The 19,216-nt window shown below is 40.3% G+C and overlaps 1 protein-coding gene across 1 annotated transcript in view; it reads left to right on the top strand.

Annotated features, from left to right (window-relative positions):
* The first annotated feature begins 11,048 nt into the window (after nt 1–11,048).
* Nucleotides 11,049–19,216, top strand: part of PRSS12 (protease, serine 12) — a 32,547-nt gene continuing 24,379 nt past the window's right edge. The window contains 3 exon segments of the mRNA XM_017825154.1: nt 11,049–11,189; nt 11,191–11,396; nt 18,995–19,133. Coding sequence (XP_017680643.1) covers nt 11,068–11,189; nt 11,191–11,396; nt 18,995–19,133 — 467 coding nt within the window. The 5' untranslated portion in view covers nt 11,049–11,067.

The raw sequence follows: 19,216 nt of genomic DNA, 5'->3' as shown, positions 1-19,216 counted from the left end.
ATGTTGCCTGTGCTCACAGCACATGAGCTGCTGCCTCTGCATCAACTGATCATACCTGGAGTTTACTATTGACAGGGATTTTGAATTCCTATTTAATTCCTTTGATTTTGTATAGCATCATATTTCATTCTACTTTTTAAGCAAGAATAAGTAATTTGCACACAAAAGTTTAAAAAATTATAAAAATATTTCTACTTCCCCTACATCGAATAAAGTAATTTCTTAAATGTCCTGAATTAAACATTGTTCTGGATTCTTCAAGCAGTATCCAATATTGCCAGATGAACAGCAGGATTGGAGCAGAGTTAGAGAAGCTTTTTGAACTGAATTTTGTTTTGCTGAAAAATGTGGATAGGCCAAGAAAGGGTTTTAAGACCCTCTTGCATTGCATTTGTTAAATTGCAGGGAATTGATTCCCGGTTTTAAAAATTCCTCAGATGAACATGTTTTGTTCTAGAAATGTCACAAACTACCAAAAATATAGACTATATTCTTAATTCAAGACATTCTCTTTGCAGCTACTTAGACTTGATGTTAGGAAGGATTTCTTTATCGAGAGGGTGGTCGAACTCCGAAGAAGGCTGCCTGGAGAGGTGGTTGATGCCCCGAGCCTGTCAGTGTTTAAGAGGCATTTGGACAATGCCCTACAACAGGCTTTAACTTTCGGTCAGCCCTGAAGTGGTCAGGCAGTTGGACCAGGTAATAGTCTAGTCTAGTCTAGTCTAGTCTAGTTTATTCTATTCTACAAATTCAGTGCCTTAATTTCTATAGCAAAAGGTAAGAGTTAGCTGTTTTACCTTTTTTCCCCCCAAGTCTCATTTCTTTTGGACATCAGGCATTACTGGCTTCCCATCACATTCAAGAATGTGTTAAAATACCACTGGCTTTTTAATAGAAATGTCTGTGTATATGCCTTAAAATATGCCATATGCCATGTGAAGAGAGGATGGAGTGCAGCTCTGTGTTGAATTGCATCTAGCCATGCATTTACTCATTTTAACACTACCCCCAAATGGCCCCTTCCTCACTTTAACACTGCCCCCTTAGTGAGGCAGGGCCAAATCTCTACTCATTATACAAACTTCAGTGATGTTGTTTGTTCACTGAGCTGAATTTGGTCCACTCAAGGGCAGCCCAAATCTGAGGACATGACATCTGCTGGCTTTACTATTACAAACCAAAGCGTTAAAGAAGTGTGAATGTGTTATGCTTTGAATAAGAACCATATTTCTATACATCTCGGTGTTTTCCAACTTAGACTTAACTCTATGAGCGCTGAGATCAGAAAATATTATGTATCACTTTCCTGCTTTAGCTATGTTTTTCAAATAAGATATTAAAATAATACTGCCAGTTTTATCTTACAGTCAGAAATTGTGTTCTATCATGCCTGCAAAACAATCACATCCATTTTTGTGTTTTCATTTGGTACTTGTGCATGTTTTATTTGATTATAATACTCTTACTTTGTCTCAGAGCTGTTTTGTGACCAGGTGTTTCTGTACAGAACGTTACAGTATATGGCAGCTTTGTACACTGAAAACCTCGTATGTCTGAAGTCTTTGTATTCCAGAAAAATCATCCTTATGTATTACCTGATATCCATATATTTAATGTTTTCCTGAATACCTCCCACAGCTAATTAGATGGAGTATTTTTCCCTAAATTTATTGTTTATCTTCTTTTCCTGATTTCCCATTTACTTCTGTGTTTTCCAGAGCATTTACAGTGTTACCAGTTAACTACGGCTTCTATGAACACTCAGTTTTTCCATAGCTGCAGCTTAATGCTTTCTTGTTTAAGTTTATAGCACAGTAAGTTAAACAGCTCCTGGATCTGCCACTTATTTCCATGTTCATGGCATTCTATCCGTTGTGATTTCTGTGTGGTTGTGGAATAAACCAGAGCAGGAAAAAAGATCTGGCCAATCTTTTAACCCAGCCTGGATTATTTTGCAGCAAATGTGCAGCCACAGCTTCAGAAGCACCAGAAGTACAGAGAGAAGGCAGTAAAGAAATATGAAAAATGTTACTGTGGAAGATGGCTTGTAGTTAAATTCTAGAGAAACAAGTTATTCTTCTGCTTTTTACTTTTCCTGGGTTCTAGGAGTTTCAGAAAGTAGATTTAGGAAAAAAACCTGTATATACAAGGAAAAAAAGTGGACATATGGACTACACATGACCATTGGAATAAATTCCCCAGGGAAATGGTGGATTTCCCAACACTGGACACTTTTAAGGGTGCTGTGCTTTTTCCAAGAGAGTCTGGACCAGATGGTTCTTGAGGTCCACTCCAACCTGGCATTCTGTGATCCTATTATTAAAACTGCAAGTCCATCTCTACAGCTCCAAGCAGAAGTTATTTGATTTCTAAGGGCCAAATGAAGGTTCTGTTGAAACTAATGGCAAAATTCTGAGATCTATTTCCAAAATAGGATAATAATCATAATAAAAAAACAATGAGAGGTTTTGAAATTTTACAATAAACTTAGCAGTACTTCTACTTAATGTAACTCGGTATTTGGTCTAGTAGGATTTAGTTATACACTATTAGAAGGTATTGGGTAAAATAACAATGTTTAAAAGTCTAAAGTACAAAAAGTAGTGTGTACTGTAACACGGTGTTTATTTACACAAATAAATGGCCTGCTAAACAGATCAATGTAAAAACAGAACAAGTCACTGTCTACCTTTTGTATAACTATATCCATAGCAAAAATCTCCAAAGCCAACAGGCTTAATTTTAATTTTTACTTTTACTTTTCAGTTGACATATTATTACCCCAGCCAAGATGACTAAATATGAAAATAGTAAGTTGGGACGTGTAATTCCACAGAGCCATCAGATTGTGAAGAAAATAGCAATGGGGAAATCATAATAATGGGCCAAGAGGGATCAGAGGAGAAAAGAAAGGGACATCAGTCACAAGTCAAGAAGAATAAGGGATGATTAAGCCAACAATGAAGATTAAAAGAAAGCAGTTTGTTTTGCCAGTTGTTACAGCACTGGAATTTTCCATCCAAAAGGGATGGAATTTTCCATCTTTGTCCCCCTTCTTCATCTGTTGCCCTTCATCCCTGCCCTTCCCACCCACATTCTGTGGCAATGAAGGCAATCTAAGTGCAAATGTCTGTGCACAATGCCAGTGTTGTTCTAACCACAAGTTTAATAGTGCAAAGCCAGCTCTGATCCCATCTTGTGCAGAATCTCCTCACAACCCTACACAGGAGCCTCACCTTATTTATTTTAAAGCCTGTGTGGTTGCAGTTTAAAATTTCCACTAAAACATTGAAAGCAGGCACAAGCAGCAAATGCATCTTTGTGAGTTGCTTTAAATCAATCAGTGTGAAAGGGGTGCTCCAGCTCTGTATATATTTGTGAAAGCAAGCTAGGAATTGCTGAGATTTATATTTTTTGAAATGGTAACAATATGGTCAAACTAAGGCTTGTATTCATCATGTACAATATCTGTTCACTAACACGAGAAGACTCACTGATTTTGATGAAGTTATTAACCGATATAGCAAACAGAACATAGTTTATAAACACTCAACAATATATTCCCCTCCTTAACTGCTAAACTTCTCAAATAATTGAAACTGCAAGTAAAACAAAAGATAATTTACAATTAGTCCTAGTGCTTCCAGTGCTTCCAATACAGACCAATATATCCCAGTCTCCTTAAGTCAAATAAATATAAACTGACCTTTTTTTTTAGCTTTCCCTTCATTAAGTATAAGAACGTGGTCCTTTGGAACAATGATATTCATATCCCAAACTATTAATAATAATAGAATGCAGCTTTTATGACTTCTTTCTCAAACCCCCCAAATATTAAAAATATAAGTAGGAATAAATCTGGATAATGTTGACCAAACCTCTATTTCAGTGGCGAGTCAAGAGTAGGCAACATGTAGCAGAAGGGTCGTATGAATATCTAACATGGTTCAGGTCTCTCTTTTTAATCCTGACAGAGATCAAAAATAAGAAGTGGTAAAATCCTGACTGCTTTTTGTTCTAACTTTGTGAGACATTGTTTTCAAGTTCACATACAATAAATTTCTCAATTTGTATATAATAGCAATATCCTTCTAAAAGTCTATCTGTAAACTGATTAAAAATAATACATGTAAACCTGACTTTTGGAAACATGGGAAATTCTTTACATTGTCAATTAGTTCAGCACTTGGAGATCAACAAAGACCAAGCCTAAATAACAGTAAGTGACAGGAGAATTATATTTGATTCTTCTCTGCCTCTGAGAAAATGTGCATTGAAACATGCTAATATGTAACTTTTTAAAAATATATAGCTGTATTTTTATGTTAATAGGACTTAGAAGTCTTAAAAGTCATATCTATTGAGTTATATTTTAAGAGTGCACTGCTGAAGCATATGAAGAAATTACAGATGTATTAAATAGATTTTTTTGTTTAAAATGGGGTCCCTGCAAAATATTTTGTTAAATAAATAAACTACATGGGCTGTTTTATAGTTGTATACATATACAGAAGGGGAAAGATAAAAAAAAGAACATGTCTTGCTTTGCATTTCAAACTGTAGACCAAATGCCCTCATGGCAAGGTTTATGCTAATCTGAAGTGTTTGCTGCCTTTCAAGATCAAAAACATTTAGAAACTCAAAGTTTATAATATGTTAAATATGGTGTCATGGACAAAACTATTCCTGCTCCAACATGTATTTATAACTTTCCCCTTCTCTTTTTATTTTACATGTTTAAATATGCTATAGTTATATTTTAATAACTGTCTAAAAAATATAAAAATGCAGCTGTAACCCACTTCATCCTTTCCCATTCCCGGTAACAGAGGATTATGTTAATGAAGATAAATCAAATAATTGAAGGGTCACTGCATGAATGTAGCTTAGCACCAAAGCAATTCCCGCATCCCTCTGAAAAGGCAGAAGAAAAAGCCTTATTTACACATTGTATGTACAGTGCTGTTGGATTTTCCACAGGACACCGAAGAATTCCTGCAGTAAATATTAGAAATGCCTCATTCTACTGCTGCTAATGGGAAGATGAAACTTGGGTTAGGTGGAAGATGAAAACACAACCCTGCCTGACTCACTTTCTGAGGTTTGGCATTTCCATTGCACTTACACTTCATGACCATGAAATGCAAAGTTTTGAAATAGATATTATTAAGAAATGTTTTCAGAATATTATCTCCGAACAAAGAAAAGACACCTGCTACCATTGCAGGCATCAATCATTGGAAGGGGCCTACCTGGATTGTTTGTGAGAGCAGAACTTAAACAACTGCGTTTATAAAGCATTGTTTACCCCAGGGAACCTTCTTAGCCCATGAATGTCAGAGGAAACTGTAGAAGGTCATATATCTCAGCTCTGTGAACCAGTTGTCCTCCCTGACAGTGGATGTTTTGAATAAATAGGGCTCCATCCTGCTCTGGGGCAGGCTTACCTAATGTTGATTCATTTTTAAGGGCCACCTTCTACAAGAAAAATAATCCAAAGTGTGTGTTTTATGATGAAGGAAACATTAAAGTTTTTTTTTCATATTTCCTCTCCCTTAAAAACCTGACTCAAGTACTAAATCCCACATACATCCAGGGTTGTCAGGTTTGGAATTGAAGTTCCGTTTCTTAGCAAAACTCCACTGAGTTTGTTTGTTAACAAACATAATTTTCCATTGTACTTCTTCATAATATCCTCTTTGGCATATTCTTGCCTCTTTAAATATGCTTATTTATAGACTGGCTACACAACCTCACCTTTCACCTAGTTAACAGACTGCAACATATGGGATGCCACATTGGCTTCCCATTCCGAGCATCAGGACAGAAAGCAGCACCTCTGCTGTATTTACTCAGGCAGGCTGGGGCACTCCTGCTCTCACACTCCAGTTTCACTCCCCACTCTGCCACATGGCACAGCACACTTGGGATCTGCTAACTGGTCCTTCTGGGAGAGGAACATAAGGAGTGCTGGGAGGTTGCTCATGGAAACAACATAAAACACAGCCTTTACACCATTCCGTTGTGACTGCCTGAACAGGACCATAAACCATGGCCAAACCATCTCAGCTGAAATAGCATTTTTTCCCCATTCATTGCATCAAACAGTGTTCCCCAGTTTTGCATGATTCAATTTACCTTTCAGTTATTTCATGGTGTCTGTGTAACCCAGGGTTAGGCACACATGCACCTATGTATTGACCAGCTCCAGGAAGTCAGGTTTCTTACTGCCTTGTTCCAGGAAGTCGCGTTTCTTAGTGCCTTCTAGTATGAACTCAGCTTGTTGTACAAGAAAGTACTTAACACTTTAAAGAAGGTTCTTCTGTGATCTCATTACTGTGTGGACTGTGTTATGTGGTAATGGAAACCTCATCAATTATAGGCTGTTCAGTTACATCCTGTGTAATGCAGGGTCACCCTATGGAGCTTATATGGAATTACGGACAAAAGGCCTATTCTCTTCCACATAAGCACAAACCCAAATTAATTTTGAGTCAGACTTGGCAGCATTTCAGATTTCTGCTGCCCATGTAGTTAAAAAGAATGACACTAATGAATAAAATTATTTTATAAGAGCGCTGACTTACATCCTAAAAATGTTGACTCATTTCGGCACCCATTCCATGGCTCATTTTGCACATGGAAGTCTCCTTTGTGTGAAGCCTTGCTTCATCTCCTAGTCCTGATTTCAGCCCGTCTGGTGCTGTTTGATCTCACCCAGTCCCCATTAGGTCACGTGTGTAAGTTTTCCCATTGATTCCAGCACTTGATCTATTGGCCCCTACATAGTTGACTGTGTAAAGAAATAGTAGTAAGAAATTATTAGCTGGATAGATTGAAAATAATTTAATGACAGTGTGTTGTGCCTGGCTGTTTGGCTACATTCTGTCTGCTCTTACTTCTTTCCTGGGGGAATTTCACATATCTCATTGCCTCAAGTCAGCCCTTGCTCTGATCTATCTCATCTCCACTGACCTGGGCAGGAGGGAATGCGGGAGGGAATACCTGGGGTTAGGGCTATCAGTGGCAGTCAGATAGGACTGACTCAGGCCTTCACTTGCCAATAGTATTTTAACTGAATTCCACCAACAGCTGGAAGTGCTCAGCTTTTCTAAAATCCCTGCTGACAGCAAACTGCATGAGCTACTCGAAAATAAAGGTAAGCAGCTTTACTGAACACAGGAAGAGGCTAATCAGTGAATTTTGCTATTGATTCAAATGGAGCAGAATTAGACTGATTCTCCAGCTGAATTTTAAATGCTGGGTATTAAATGTTTTTGAATCGCAGGACTACTATTTTTGCATGTAAAACTCACACATCAGATATTTTCACCTATTTACAAGAATAATTTACTGAAAATTAGTCCTTTAATGACCCTCACACAATTGATGCAAAAGCAGAGCCAGTGACAGGGAAGAACTATCAAGTGCTTTTAGAAAACTATTAGGAAGAAGGAAGCTTCCTTTTAAGCCTTGCAGATATGAATAACTCATGCTGCTGCTGTACTATGTGAGTACTTCCAATATTTCCATTTCTCAAGTATCCTGAGATACCTGAGATATCCTCAGGATACCTGAGAAATGGAAATATGGGAAGAGTGGGGGGTGTTGGAGTGGTCAGATCCATCCATGACTATGAACTATTTATTATTCTTTGTTTTATCAACAGTTTGGTACTAGGACTGTCAAATATCAGGAGACAAAAAAGCAGCCAACCCTGTGGAATTGTACAGAAATTAAGGCCTATTCTGGCACACAATTTCCTACAACTGCTCTCTTGGAAGTTGTCAGTACACAGAACAGATTTCCTAACTTTGGTCATGAACGTTGTTTCCTGGACTTCTGTCAATAGGTACTAACTCTGTGTATGAGGCATAAGCTAATCACTAAGAATTGAAAATTTTTTGTAAAAAGGAGAATTGTTATGTACTTCAGCTGGAGCCAGTTAACCCACTGCATCTTAATGGATTATTTTCTCTACCAGTCTCAAAAGACCAAAACAAGCCTTTGTTTCTCTATAAAAATGCAGGCCTTGTTAAACATAGATTACTGACTTTAAATCCCACAGTGCTGCTGCAGAAGTATAACTAGCACAGTTTCCAAAGACTTATTATTTTTTCAGCACTTTGTGCCAATTTTTTTCTGAAAAGTTGAATACTTTAATTTCAGAATCCAAGCTGTATGTAACACCCAGATTCACTGAGACCTCTTGAGGTTTCCAAAGAACTACTTGCCTATTTCCCTAACTAAGCAAACATATTTTCTCTTTCCTTTTCTTTTTCAGTTTGTGAATGAGTTTTCAACAGTTTTCTACAGCAGAGAGAAAACTTTTTAAGGCAACCAAATGCACTAAGCACATCTCATATTTGGCATCCTTTTAAAGCTCTAACAGCTATACCAGAGTAATAAGCCCTTGTTTCTTGTTTTATAAATGTATGAAGCCCACCCTTAAAACAGAGTGCAGTTTTTTACTGTTATTTTAAGAGTGATGTCCAGAAGAATAAAGGTTCTCAAAAACACAGTCTGTCCAATGTAACTCTTGCTTTGTCTTTGCTCTTCCCAATATTTTTCAACTGATTGTGAGAAATGTGACAGAGGTAGAAGTCACAGAGATAATGAGCTTCCTGCAAGTGTGATAAAAGTAATGCAGCAGATGAGAGTGATTTTATACATGGCACCTGTAAGTGCCACAGCCAAAGGAAAAACTGCACAAGCTCACGCAGGTTCAAACACAAGAGAAACCATATGGGGGAGACAGTTGTAAATGCTCCAGCAAAGACAGAAGCTGCAACCAAACTGCAAAGCATTCAGCCTGGGAAAACAAACTGCATCAGCTCCAGGACTTCTTAGAAAAGGGCCCCTCCTTTTTACAGTGAGACTATTATCAATGTCTTGAATGGGAGCCAGATCAACTCCCTAATTTGTAAATTGTAACAAAAGCATTATTTTCTGAGTGAAAGCGCATTTATAGTTATTAAAACAAAAGAAGGCTCATTCTCCTTATAAGATTGCATCAAAAACAACAGTCATGATAAAAATGAAAATGTTCAAGAGTGAATTTGTACGTGTGGATCATTCGATTAAACCTGAACCCTGTCTTGGGAGGGAATCCTTATGACAACTGCTTTTTTCTTCTTGATGCTCCTTACAGAATTCTAGTTACTTCCAAACCGTTTTCCCTGTGTAGCCTCCCCTCTTTTCCCCCCACCTTCTGCTTAGTACCATTTTTCAACTTGAAGCCCAAACATCTCTACCCTACCTAGGTAAGGAAAGTTAAGTGCACTGAGGTTCCTGCTAGCCCACACACCTCGGGGAGGAGAATGCAATCAGAATTCATGAATAGGTGCCAGGCTCAAAGCTTTGCCTCGAGCATTTTGCAAGATTCATCATACTCATTTGTTCTCTTCCCCCTGTGCTGATCAGCAGAACCCTTCCAGGCTACAGGGGGGCAGAAAAAGAGCTTAGGTCAGGGAAAATTAAATATTGCTGCTACTGTGATGCCAAGAAGTGTTTACTAGGCAATGAAGGAAGCCTTAACCAGCTAGGCTGAGCATGCTTTCAACCGGTCCTTCAAAAAGATAAAAGCAACCAACTTGTCATGACAGAAACAGAATTTCAGACAATTTAAAAATGGCCATAGTGAGTTGTTTTTAGGCTAACATCTTGTATATATTAAAATATTTTGAAAACAAATTAAACTCTTGCTAGTCCTGGTGTTTTCTAAACTAATACATATACATATTCCCAGAAGAAACCTCAGCAAGAAATCTGTGTGCTTCTATCCACAAAGAAGTGCAAGAGACAATGTGATAGCATAGTTATCATGTTGCTGTAGAAACCCCAGCAGAGTATTCTTTAACTTTGTGAGTTAAAATACAAACTGTAATGCTGCAATAAGAAATTAACGACAGATGAGCAGGACTAAAGTGAATACAAGTAATCCCAAACACTGTGGGACCTGCTTTCCTCAGCACTGGAGGTCTTTTGTTCTTATAAACAAGAACTTTAAACTGGTCAAGTTGCATTTTACACCTTTTGAACAGATTGGAGGCTGCTAAAGGAAGGAACACTCTTTACATGGGATCCTGCCTGGGAAGCAGGAAGCACCCTCTTTCTTTTAGACTCCAGTCACAACAAAAGCTTGTGGAAATACAGATGTGCTTGCCCAGAAACCAAATAAACACATTCCAGACAAAAAAAATTAGAGAGGAAAAAAGATGCTATGGAGATGTGAATCTACAGACTCACACTAGTGACAAATTGCCAAATAAAGGGTGTGCACTCCATCAGGCAGAACTGGACTTTACAATATATGAACAGCATAGATTAAAACCAGAGGTGAATTAAAAAATAATTAATCCAAACGAAAACTAAATAGTGTGATACAAAGAAGCAAAAGTAACTGACAGCCATCCCGGTGGAAAAAGAAAATCGGAGATGATCAGGTCATGCAGTCCTCGGCAGCGGTTGGGAATAAGCAGATTACTATTCAGAGCACATGGGGCTGGGATAATGCTAAACCCTCGAAGACATTTCATGGCATTTGTTTCCAGCCCCTTTGTTCCCCGCTGACACGTCTGGGGATCTCTCCATCCCTCTGCCGCCCCAGCCGCCCTGCGTTTTGACCCTCTCGCCCCGAAGCTGCGCTCCCCAGGCCAGGCTTTGCCCGGGCTCCTTCTGCTCTTTGTGAGGCTGTCGGAGGTCAGGGGAGACACAGCCGCGGGCCGAGAAGGTGGCTGGTAGGGGAGCCCCAAGTGCGAGAGAGAAGCGGGGTGAGCCTGAGGGGCTGCGGCGGGACCGCGGGCAGCGCAGAACCCGGGGCGCAGCGCAGAACCCGGGGGGCGGCCGGGGAGGGCGCGGGGGTGTCCGGGCGGCCGCTCCCCTCCGCTCCCCGCCGCGCTGGGCAGGCTGCGGCAGGTAGGTAGGCAGGCGGCATCGGCGGGGCTGCGCGGCTCCCCGCGCCCCGCTCGCCCTGCCCCCGCGGGAGGGGTGTGCGGCGAGGGGGATTAGCGGGACGCCGCGGCCCCGCCTTCCCCCCTCGCATCCCGGGCGCGATGAGAGGGGGAGATGGACCCGAGCCGGCGGGACTGGCACCATGACATTGGCCGGCTTCGTGGTGGCGCTGGTGATAGGGACGCTGCCCGGAGCCCGCGGGCCGGGGCAAGTCTCCGCCGGCCTCCCGGCCGCCCGCCCCCCGCAGCCCCCCGCCGGCTGCCCCGCCGGGGGCTTCCCCGCGGCCCAGCGCCCCTGGGCACCGGCGGCGGCCGCGCTGCCGCGGCGGGGGGCGGCGGGCCGGGCGCCGCGGGGACGCCGCAGCTCCTGCGCCCTGCCCGGCGCCGAGGGGCGGCCCGGCTGCGCTCCTGGGGCCGGCCGGGGTCGCGCCGGCTGCGAGCAAGGTGAGTGCGGACGGGCAGGCGGGGAGCGCGGCGGGAGGGTGCGCGGGGTCCGCGGGACGGGGAGAGGCACAGAGAGACCGAGAGAGCCTTGGCCGGGCGGCGGCGTTCTCTTCTCCCATCCCGGACCCGGTTCCCCGTCGCGGAGGGAACGGGGAACGGGAGGACGGGCACCGTTTGCCAACGTGACAGCCAAAGCTGTTCCGAGAGCAGAGTTAAACTTGTGCATTAGCGGGTGCAGCGGAAGGACCAAGGTCCCACCAGAGGTTATTCCGCCGCAATTTTCTAATTGTGGGTAAATCGCGTTTCGAAGCTGTGCTGTGAGTGTTCAGTAGGCTCAGCTAGCCAAGGCTGGCTGGCATTCTCTTCTTTGTAACGGGGTGCGCTTCTCCGGGAAGCACTTGGTCTACAGAAGTGAAGTGGCAGAAGGAGAAGCGGAAGGATGCCTTGCTCTAAAGGCGATCTGCTCACACAGTATGTCTGTCTGTCTGTCTGTCTTTTTTTACCCCATATCTTGGGGCTCACACGTTAGCGATGGTGCTCGAGGTCATCTGTAAACGGAGCCAAGAGGTCTGTGCTCCCTCCCCACACACTCCCAGCTGAACTCCCACTGACTTCAGGGGAGTTTTCAGTGTGTAAGGACTGAGCAGCAATTTCAGCATTCAGCCCTTGATCAGCTTTACATTTCATCAGTATCGACATTAAATGTCAATAGCACAGTCTGGCTTTGAATGATTTCACATTTTCTCCTACATCACTCTGATATTATCTCCCACCTATATAAGGATTATGTCCTATCTATACTAAAAATGATCAAGCCTAATCATTGCAATAAAAATTAAATTTCCCTGCTTTGTTGCCCTTCCTTTTACATATTTTCTAATAGCACAAGGTCAGCAAGGAAGTTCATCATTAATATTATTAATAATAATTTGTTCTTATGGAAGTTGGGTTTGTTGTGGGTTTTTAACATTAATTTAATTTCAGATTACTGAAAAGGATTGTTATGTTTCTCTTCCAACAATAGCCATAGAAGGTGTCCGAAAAAAAGATGATAACCTGAACAATGTGATAATTATACATTTTGGTATAAAATATCACAGGAAGAGGATATGGAGGCACCAAGGTCCATATTGATCATTTACATGTTAAAAAAAATGCAGCTTCCAAAGCTATGCTCCAAGTGAAATGTTGTACTCCTTCTAGAAGATAGAATGATGTTATGCAGTACAGATGTTTCCCTAGAAAGAATACCAGGCAGCTGATGGCATGGAAAACACATAACTAGACACAGATGAAAAAAAATGCAGAAGACTTCATGCCCTTTAATTGGTCTCACTTTTGGAAAGGGTCCTACAGTTGCTTCTCTAAATTAGCCCAACATATTAATAGCCTTTTTCAGAATTCTTCAGTCTGGTTCCCAGAATACTTTGTGAGGACTTAGTCTAATCTAATAGTGAAGAAGAACACAGCAGTTTATTGCTAAGAGCCCAATCTTGCACTTAGTAAAGTCAGTTAGTTCCAGAATCCCCTGTAAGTTCAGCATGAAAGGGATGTAAGTAAAAAACCACCAAAAATACTGCATCATTTGGGTTTAGCTGTGTTTCTTCAGTCTTTTCAGAGTGCTGCTTTGTTCCCCTCAAAAAAGGAAATTCAGGTTGGCCCCTGCTAAGAGGGAGGACATGGCTACTGAACAATAGCCAATACTTTCTAAGGGAAGGGTCGTCTGTTCCTGCTGGACTCAGTGGTAAACTCTCAGTGACATCACCAGGGCAGACCTCTGCCCAAAAGCCTTCATGGGGGCAATAGGAAATAAGTAGAGAGTTTGTGAGGTGGCTTATAGGGGAACATGGAAATAAATCAAGCCACTTCCCCAGAAACAAACATTATTATAACATTCCTCCTGAAGTATGTTCCTGTCTTGCAAGCAGCAAAGAAATGCAAGTAAGACAATGTTATGATGCAGTTTATAGCTAGGGAAGGTCAGACTGACCTGCTGTTTTAGTACCTGGGCTAAGGAAGCCCACACTTGGTATTAGGCACCTGCAATAACTGAATACAATACCATGTTCAAAGGCTTAACTGTAAATCTCCAGGTTTTTCGAGCTTAAATATTAAGACTTACCTGCAAAGTTAATTGGCTACATTTTGTGCATGTATATATATTAAACCGCTTTATATTTAAACATTAACAATGAAAAATTAAAAAATAAAAGCCCCTTTGCAATTAAACTATGTGGTACCAGTCTAAAATCAGTTTTACAGTTAAAAATAATAAATTTGGTTGTTTCATTTCCTTCCTTCTGTAATGAGAGACATCTGGGTAATATTCATGCCTTGATAGCAAGTAAACCAAATACAAATATATATAAAATATCATGATTAACCAAGGAAATCAGCGAGGAAAATAAATGAATACGAGAGTGCTCTCTACACAGAGCCAGCATAAGTCCAGCAGAATTTAGTATTTTAGTTACTGCTAATAACAATTTACCTGTACTGTACTCAGGCTTCAAGAAAGAGGCCTAGTTCAGTACCTGGAAGCAACTGCTGCCACACGATGTTTGTGTGGCATGTACAGTATTCTGCATGATATGTTGATCATGCTATGTTGTTACAAATGTAATTTAAAGCTCTTCAAGTAAAGTGGGTTAATTATTTTCCTTTCTATTACAAAGAGAGGAAACAATACAAGAGAGGGTGTCTTTGCCAGAGATCAGTGGCAGAACTGGAAATAAAGTACACATCTCCAGAAGTGCCTGATTGTAGAGTCTTTCCATTTAAAATGCTTTTATCACAGGGTAATTCCACTAATGCCAATCAAATAAGGCTTCACTGAACTTCTGTGAGAGAAGAATCAAGCCTCAGGCTCATAGTCTGGACACTAATTATTCTCCCTACCTGTTATACTACAGTCCACGCAGTTGATGGAAGGCCTTTTGAGGTTTTGGCTTTTTTGGGTTAAAGGAAAAAATATGATGAAAACTTAAACATGAGCATCCATATTTTCCTTCTAAGCAGCAGCACCTCTGGAACCACTCTTACTAGAGCTGCACAGCATGAGATCCCTCATTTTCTCCAGCTCTGACCACTTTAGTTTTTCAGAGCCTTCAAACATTGATTGATGACATGATGGCTCTCACTGCTGCAGAGGAACCAATGCAGCACATTACACACTCAGTATATACAATATTTATGAAAGTTCTAATATAAGCATCCTTGAGTATGCAATCCTGCTATCTGCTGAAGTTCTCAAGATAGTTCTTAAAAAGGACTTCTGATGGATGCACCTTTTTTCAAGGTTCAAATGCCAGGAGGAAGTAATTGTAATAGTGATAGACAACAGCGTACATTGATCACACTGAGCATCATCCATAGTTTTGCTGAAGTCAATAGGATTAATTTCTTTGATTTTAGCCTGATCCTGGGAGGGAAGAAAAGCTGCCATTGATCTGAACTGCTGTTAGATTTGACCTATACTACAGGTAGCTTTTTACAAGTACCTCATAGAAACTGATGAATTAGTTGCATTCTGAAGCTGGGATAGACTCTCTTGTATGTGTTATGAACCATCCACTAGTGTTCTGAAATACTACAAGTGACAATGCAGCTACATGGGATATACAGCAGGTGTCAATGGGAGACCCTCACACTTGATGCCAATTTGGACTTACCTAATTGACTTCAAGGCAACAGAGATGAATTATCAGTACTGGGCCTTTCTGTGGCGCTATCCCACGCTGGAACCCCTTGGAAATTAAAGCAGAAATAAAAATGTTTGTTGTTTTTACAGACTTCCAATATTCAGAATACTTCTTCTGCTTGGCTTTAAATCTGCCATTTCAGAGCACACTGCACCGGGGTAAAAGGCACAATTTCTACTTCTGATCCCGGTTTTCCCAATCTACATTGACAGCCAAATTGCAAACCTTTGGACACAGGCATTTATGGAGGAACTACTGGTACACCTTTAGCCAACACCATAAACCCCGCTTGTAACACAAGTACAGCAGCAGTGAAAGTGATTCCCATTCTGTTTGCAATTCAGCCACGCGCAGTAACAATGCTTGTTCCCAGTGAAATGTAAAAAATAAAACAGGGTTTGAAGTTACCCAGCATCTCTGGACATGAGAGATTCTCTCTCTGGAGAATGGCATAGGAAAAGAGGCCAATCACAACAGCACAATTCCTTTGAAGCTCCTCTGCTTTTTGGAGTTAATTAAAAGTTGGCTGAGTGGTTTTCCTCCCCCTTTTTTCCTGGGTGTCTCATCTTGAGCCTATATGGCAGGTGTTGCGGAGCAAGTCTCAGCAGCACCACTGGATACCCTTACTTCCTTGCATTTGCAAGTATAACTTAATCTCCTTTAAACAGTGATAGCACATAGGAAAGACTCTGACTTGGGCAGATACCAGGACAACTAAAATTACCAGACTGTATGTAAACAACATGAATTGACCGGCAGTAACCTCAGCTAGAACACAATTACAATCAGTGTTTATAAATAAGGAGTTTCTGTCAGGACAGTAGATTTGTATTTTTTAATATAAGGCTGAATTAAGTCTGTTCTAAGACCACAGTGTTGTCCTAGAGCTGCCTAGCAGGCCTGCTTTGTGGTCCTGTGCCCTTGTTTCTAACTATTGTGGGGTCAGTTCACCTCTCCTCATCCTGACCAGTGCTGAGGAGGGCAGAGAGCTGTGGGCTGGATCCCAGTGCTCCCGTTCCCTGTTGCTGAACTTGGTGTGGAGGCAGTGTAGGTTTGAGAAGCACTTTAAGGAGAGGCTTGACACTGTAATGAGTTGATGGAGAGCAGAGAGTAGATACTACTGCATTAGCTCTACTGCCACCATATTTAGTTTTCTTCAGCAACTAAAAGAGCTGAAAACTTATAGCTTAAACAACTGAGATGTTACTGTTCCTGTGACTCCAGAAACCTAGAGCCTCCAGTGCATACAGTTAAGCCAGACCTGTTTGCTAAAAGGTAATGAAGGTGCTCTTCTGCACAGTTCTCGTGCTGTAGGGGCAGCACAGAAGGAAGCCCCTTGGGCACATGTGCTCGGGTGCACTATGGGCTTGAGGTGTTAAAATCTAACAGCAAAAGACTTAATCACTGAAATTAAGAATTAACCAGTATCCTTTTAATCATGCTAAATATTAGTTTTGCTGCTGCCTAGGAAGTGAAAAAGTGTTTCCTGGTAATTTTACAAACACTGACCATCTTGCAATGAAAATATTCACACATAAATAGATACTTTGTAATACAGCATAAACATACACGATGGCAGATCAGGCTGGTCATCTTGCAGTTCCCTAAGATCAATTTACACAGGAAACACAGATCTGTGTTTCATTATGGAGTAAGAGTTTTATCTGTTGGAAAGAAAAACTAAGCTACTATACTGAAAGTCTCGATTTTAAAGCTCTGTTATGTTTTATGAGGTATCCCTGCTACTGTAGCTAATGTCTCTCTTGATCTGGTAGTATAACTACCAGGTGTCTGAATACCACAACATTTTGAGGAAACACCAGAGAAATAATTTTCTCATTAGTGTGCCCTTTGATTTGTTTGCTACATAATTATGACTCGTCATATGATATAGGTTGATACATACTTCAAAGTGCATATTCCATATATTTGGTTAGCTCTATGAAATGGCAGGCTTAATATTAGTTACATGTAAAAATAGGCTTTCTTTTTATTTCTTTCTAGATTAACTTATCAGGTAAAAATCAATATTTTAAATTAAATGATGAAATATTTTAAATTTACCTTTAACAATCCCCTTCTGTGTTTTGCTCTATGTACATGAATGAATTCTTCCCCTGCTGTCATTGGGAATTGTGTAAATACAAAAGGAGGAGTGAGCCAAATTCTGCCATGGAGAATTTAGAAGAGAATTTTATTCTTCAAGTACTCCCTTATTCAAATATTTGAATAGAAACATTGTGTAATGTGTACTCAGGAAACACTGTATTGATTTCAGTAGGTGTCATGCAGGACTGTAAGCAATCGTGCACTAAAATAAACTTATTTTTGGAGATGACATCTTCAAACTTGCTTTCTGGTATGTCAGGAATCACTTTGCTATGCCTGCAGTTGATGTTTCAAGTGAAAATAATAGTCTACACAAAAGTCTGTTGAAGAGCAGAAATAAACAAAATTCCAGACTCTGTCTGTATGTGACACATAGAGAAAAACACAGAAAAATCGTAAAGGCAGATAAATGATGTGCAACATGTCTACAGTATTGTTATAACTGACTCAGTCATAATCCTCTCTTTGAAATGATAGCTCACTGTAACATGAGTTGAATAAATGTTGTTTGCAATTTACTGCACAGTAAGCTACTGCTGAGAAAGTAAACAGGAGGCAGAAAGAAACATGCAAAACCAAGTTTGAGGTTAATTAATTCCTCGAGTTATCTGGCAGTTGTTTGGCTCTGTGGTTTTATAAAATATACTGAACTAAAACCGGGACACAAGCTGAGAAAAAAAAGTGGACCTACCTATTATTGTTATTATTTACACAAACACCAACACATATACAATGAAATGCAGGCACAAACATTGACTATTTCCTCCCACTGGTAAAGCCCCTGCAAACTGGATGATGGTGTAGTTTCTAATTTTAAGTAGATCACAGAACAGAGGCAGATGGATTAACTGAGATTTCAGGCAATACTAATTCAAACACTTGGGCTATGTTTGAAAATTTAACAGAAATGTATTCTTTCTTGTTGTTATGACTCTGTTCTGCTTCTGTGGAGTTATACCTAGGAACAGCTTTTTCCCACCTTTACCAGTGGCCCTTGGCTACCTTCAACAGCACGTGCATCTGGCATCCCAAGTAAAACTACCTAATAGAAAAATGCAACATCTGCTAATTTTCTTGGATTTCTGTGTTCTGCAGCTCTCAAGAAGCAGACTTCCCCCTCCCCCTCATTTTAGACAATTTCTTATGTTTTTATTTTACTTTGTCTGAGAATTTGGTAAAGACTTCTCATGAATTAACAGAACTACATCCAATATTTTTCTGTCTGAGAACGAGTATGAACAAATGCATTCTTTGGCTAAAATAAACTGCTGACATCCAATACATGCATAATGTTCCATGGGTCAGAGCAAGAGCTATGCAACACATGTGGTTGTTTTCTGATTCCCTTAAGTTCGATGGAATTTTGTGAAAGATAAAAGTAGAGCATTTATATATATTTATATATATATATATGCACATATATGTACATATATATATACACTTTTTGCTCATTTGGGTAGAGGAAATCACATTTAAATAACTGTGTAGTCTACACATACTTCTTTTTTGCTAGATTTTCAGCTAAGTTGTAGCATCAGAAGTTTCAAAAATATAATTTCAGTATAAGAAGTAAAATGTTAAAAATAAGGTTATCTCCTTTCGTATATCACTGTATAAGAATGTTAGGTGTGCCAAAGTGTTTCTTGGAAGCAGCTCACTAATACATGACACAGAAACTCTCTGTGCAGAGGGAAAATGAGATTTGGAGTCTTTCATGTGGGATATAGTAACTGAGCAATGGAGTATCTTGGAGGTTTAATTGTTTTATTTTTAATTTTTTTTAACTAGGGTCAGTGAGACTCCAGGGTGGCAAGAATGAGTATGAAGGTACAGTGGAAGTTTATTTGAATGGAATCTGGGGAACAATCTGTGGGAGCCATTGGGACAATAATGATGCAACAATTGTATGTCGACAGCTTGCACTTGGGTAAGTTTCGGAGTAAAAATCAGTCAACTTATTTTTAATGTTTCAGTATGGAGGACAAACTATTGTGTAAATCCTCAGGGCTT

This window comes from Lepidothrix coronata, unplaced genomic scaffold (assembly GCF_001604755.1).
Source record: "Lepidothrix coronata isolate B3197 unplaced genomic scaffold, Lepidothrix_coronata-1.0 Scaffold116, whole genome shotgun sequence".
NCBI classification, from domain to species: Eukaryota; Metazoa; Chordata; class Aves; order Passeriformes; family Pipridae; genus Lepidothrix; species Lepidothrix coronata.
The sequence above is the reverse complement of the archived record's forward strand: the minus strand, read 5'-3'. Positions and strand labels throughout refer to the sequence as shown.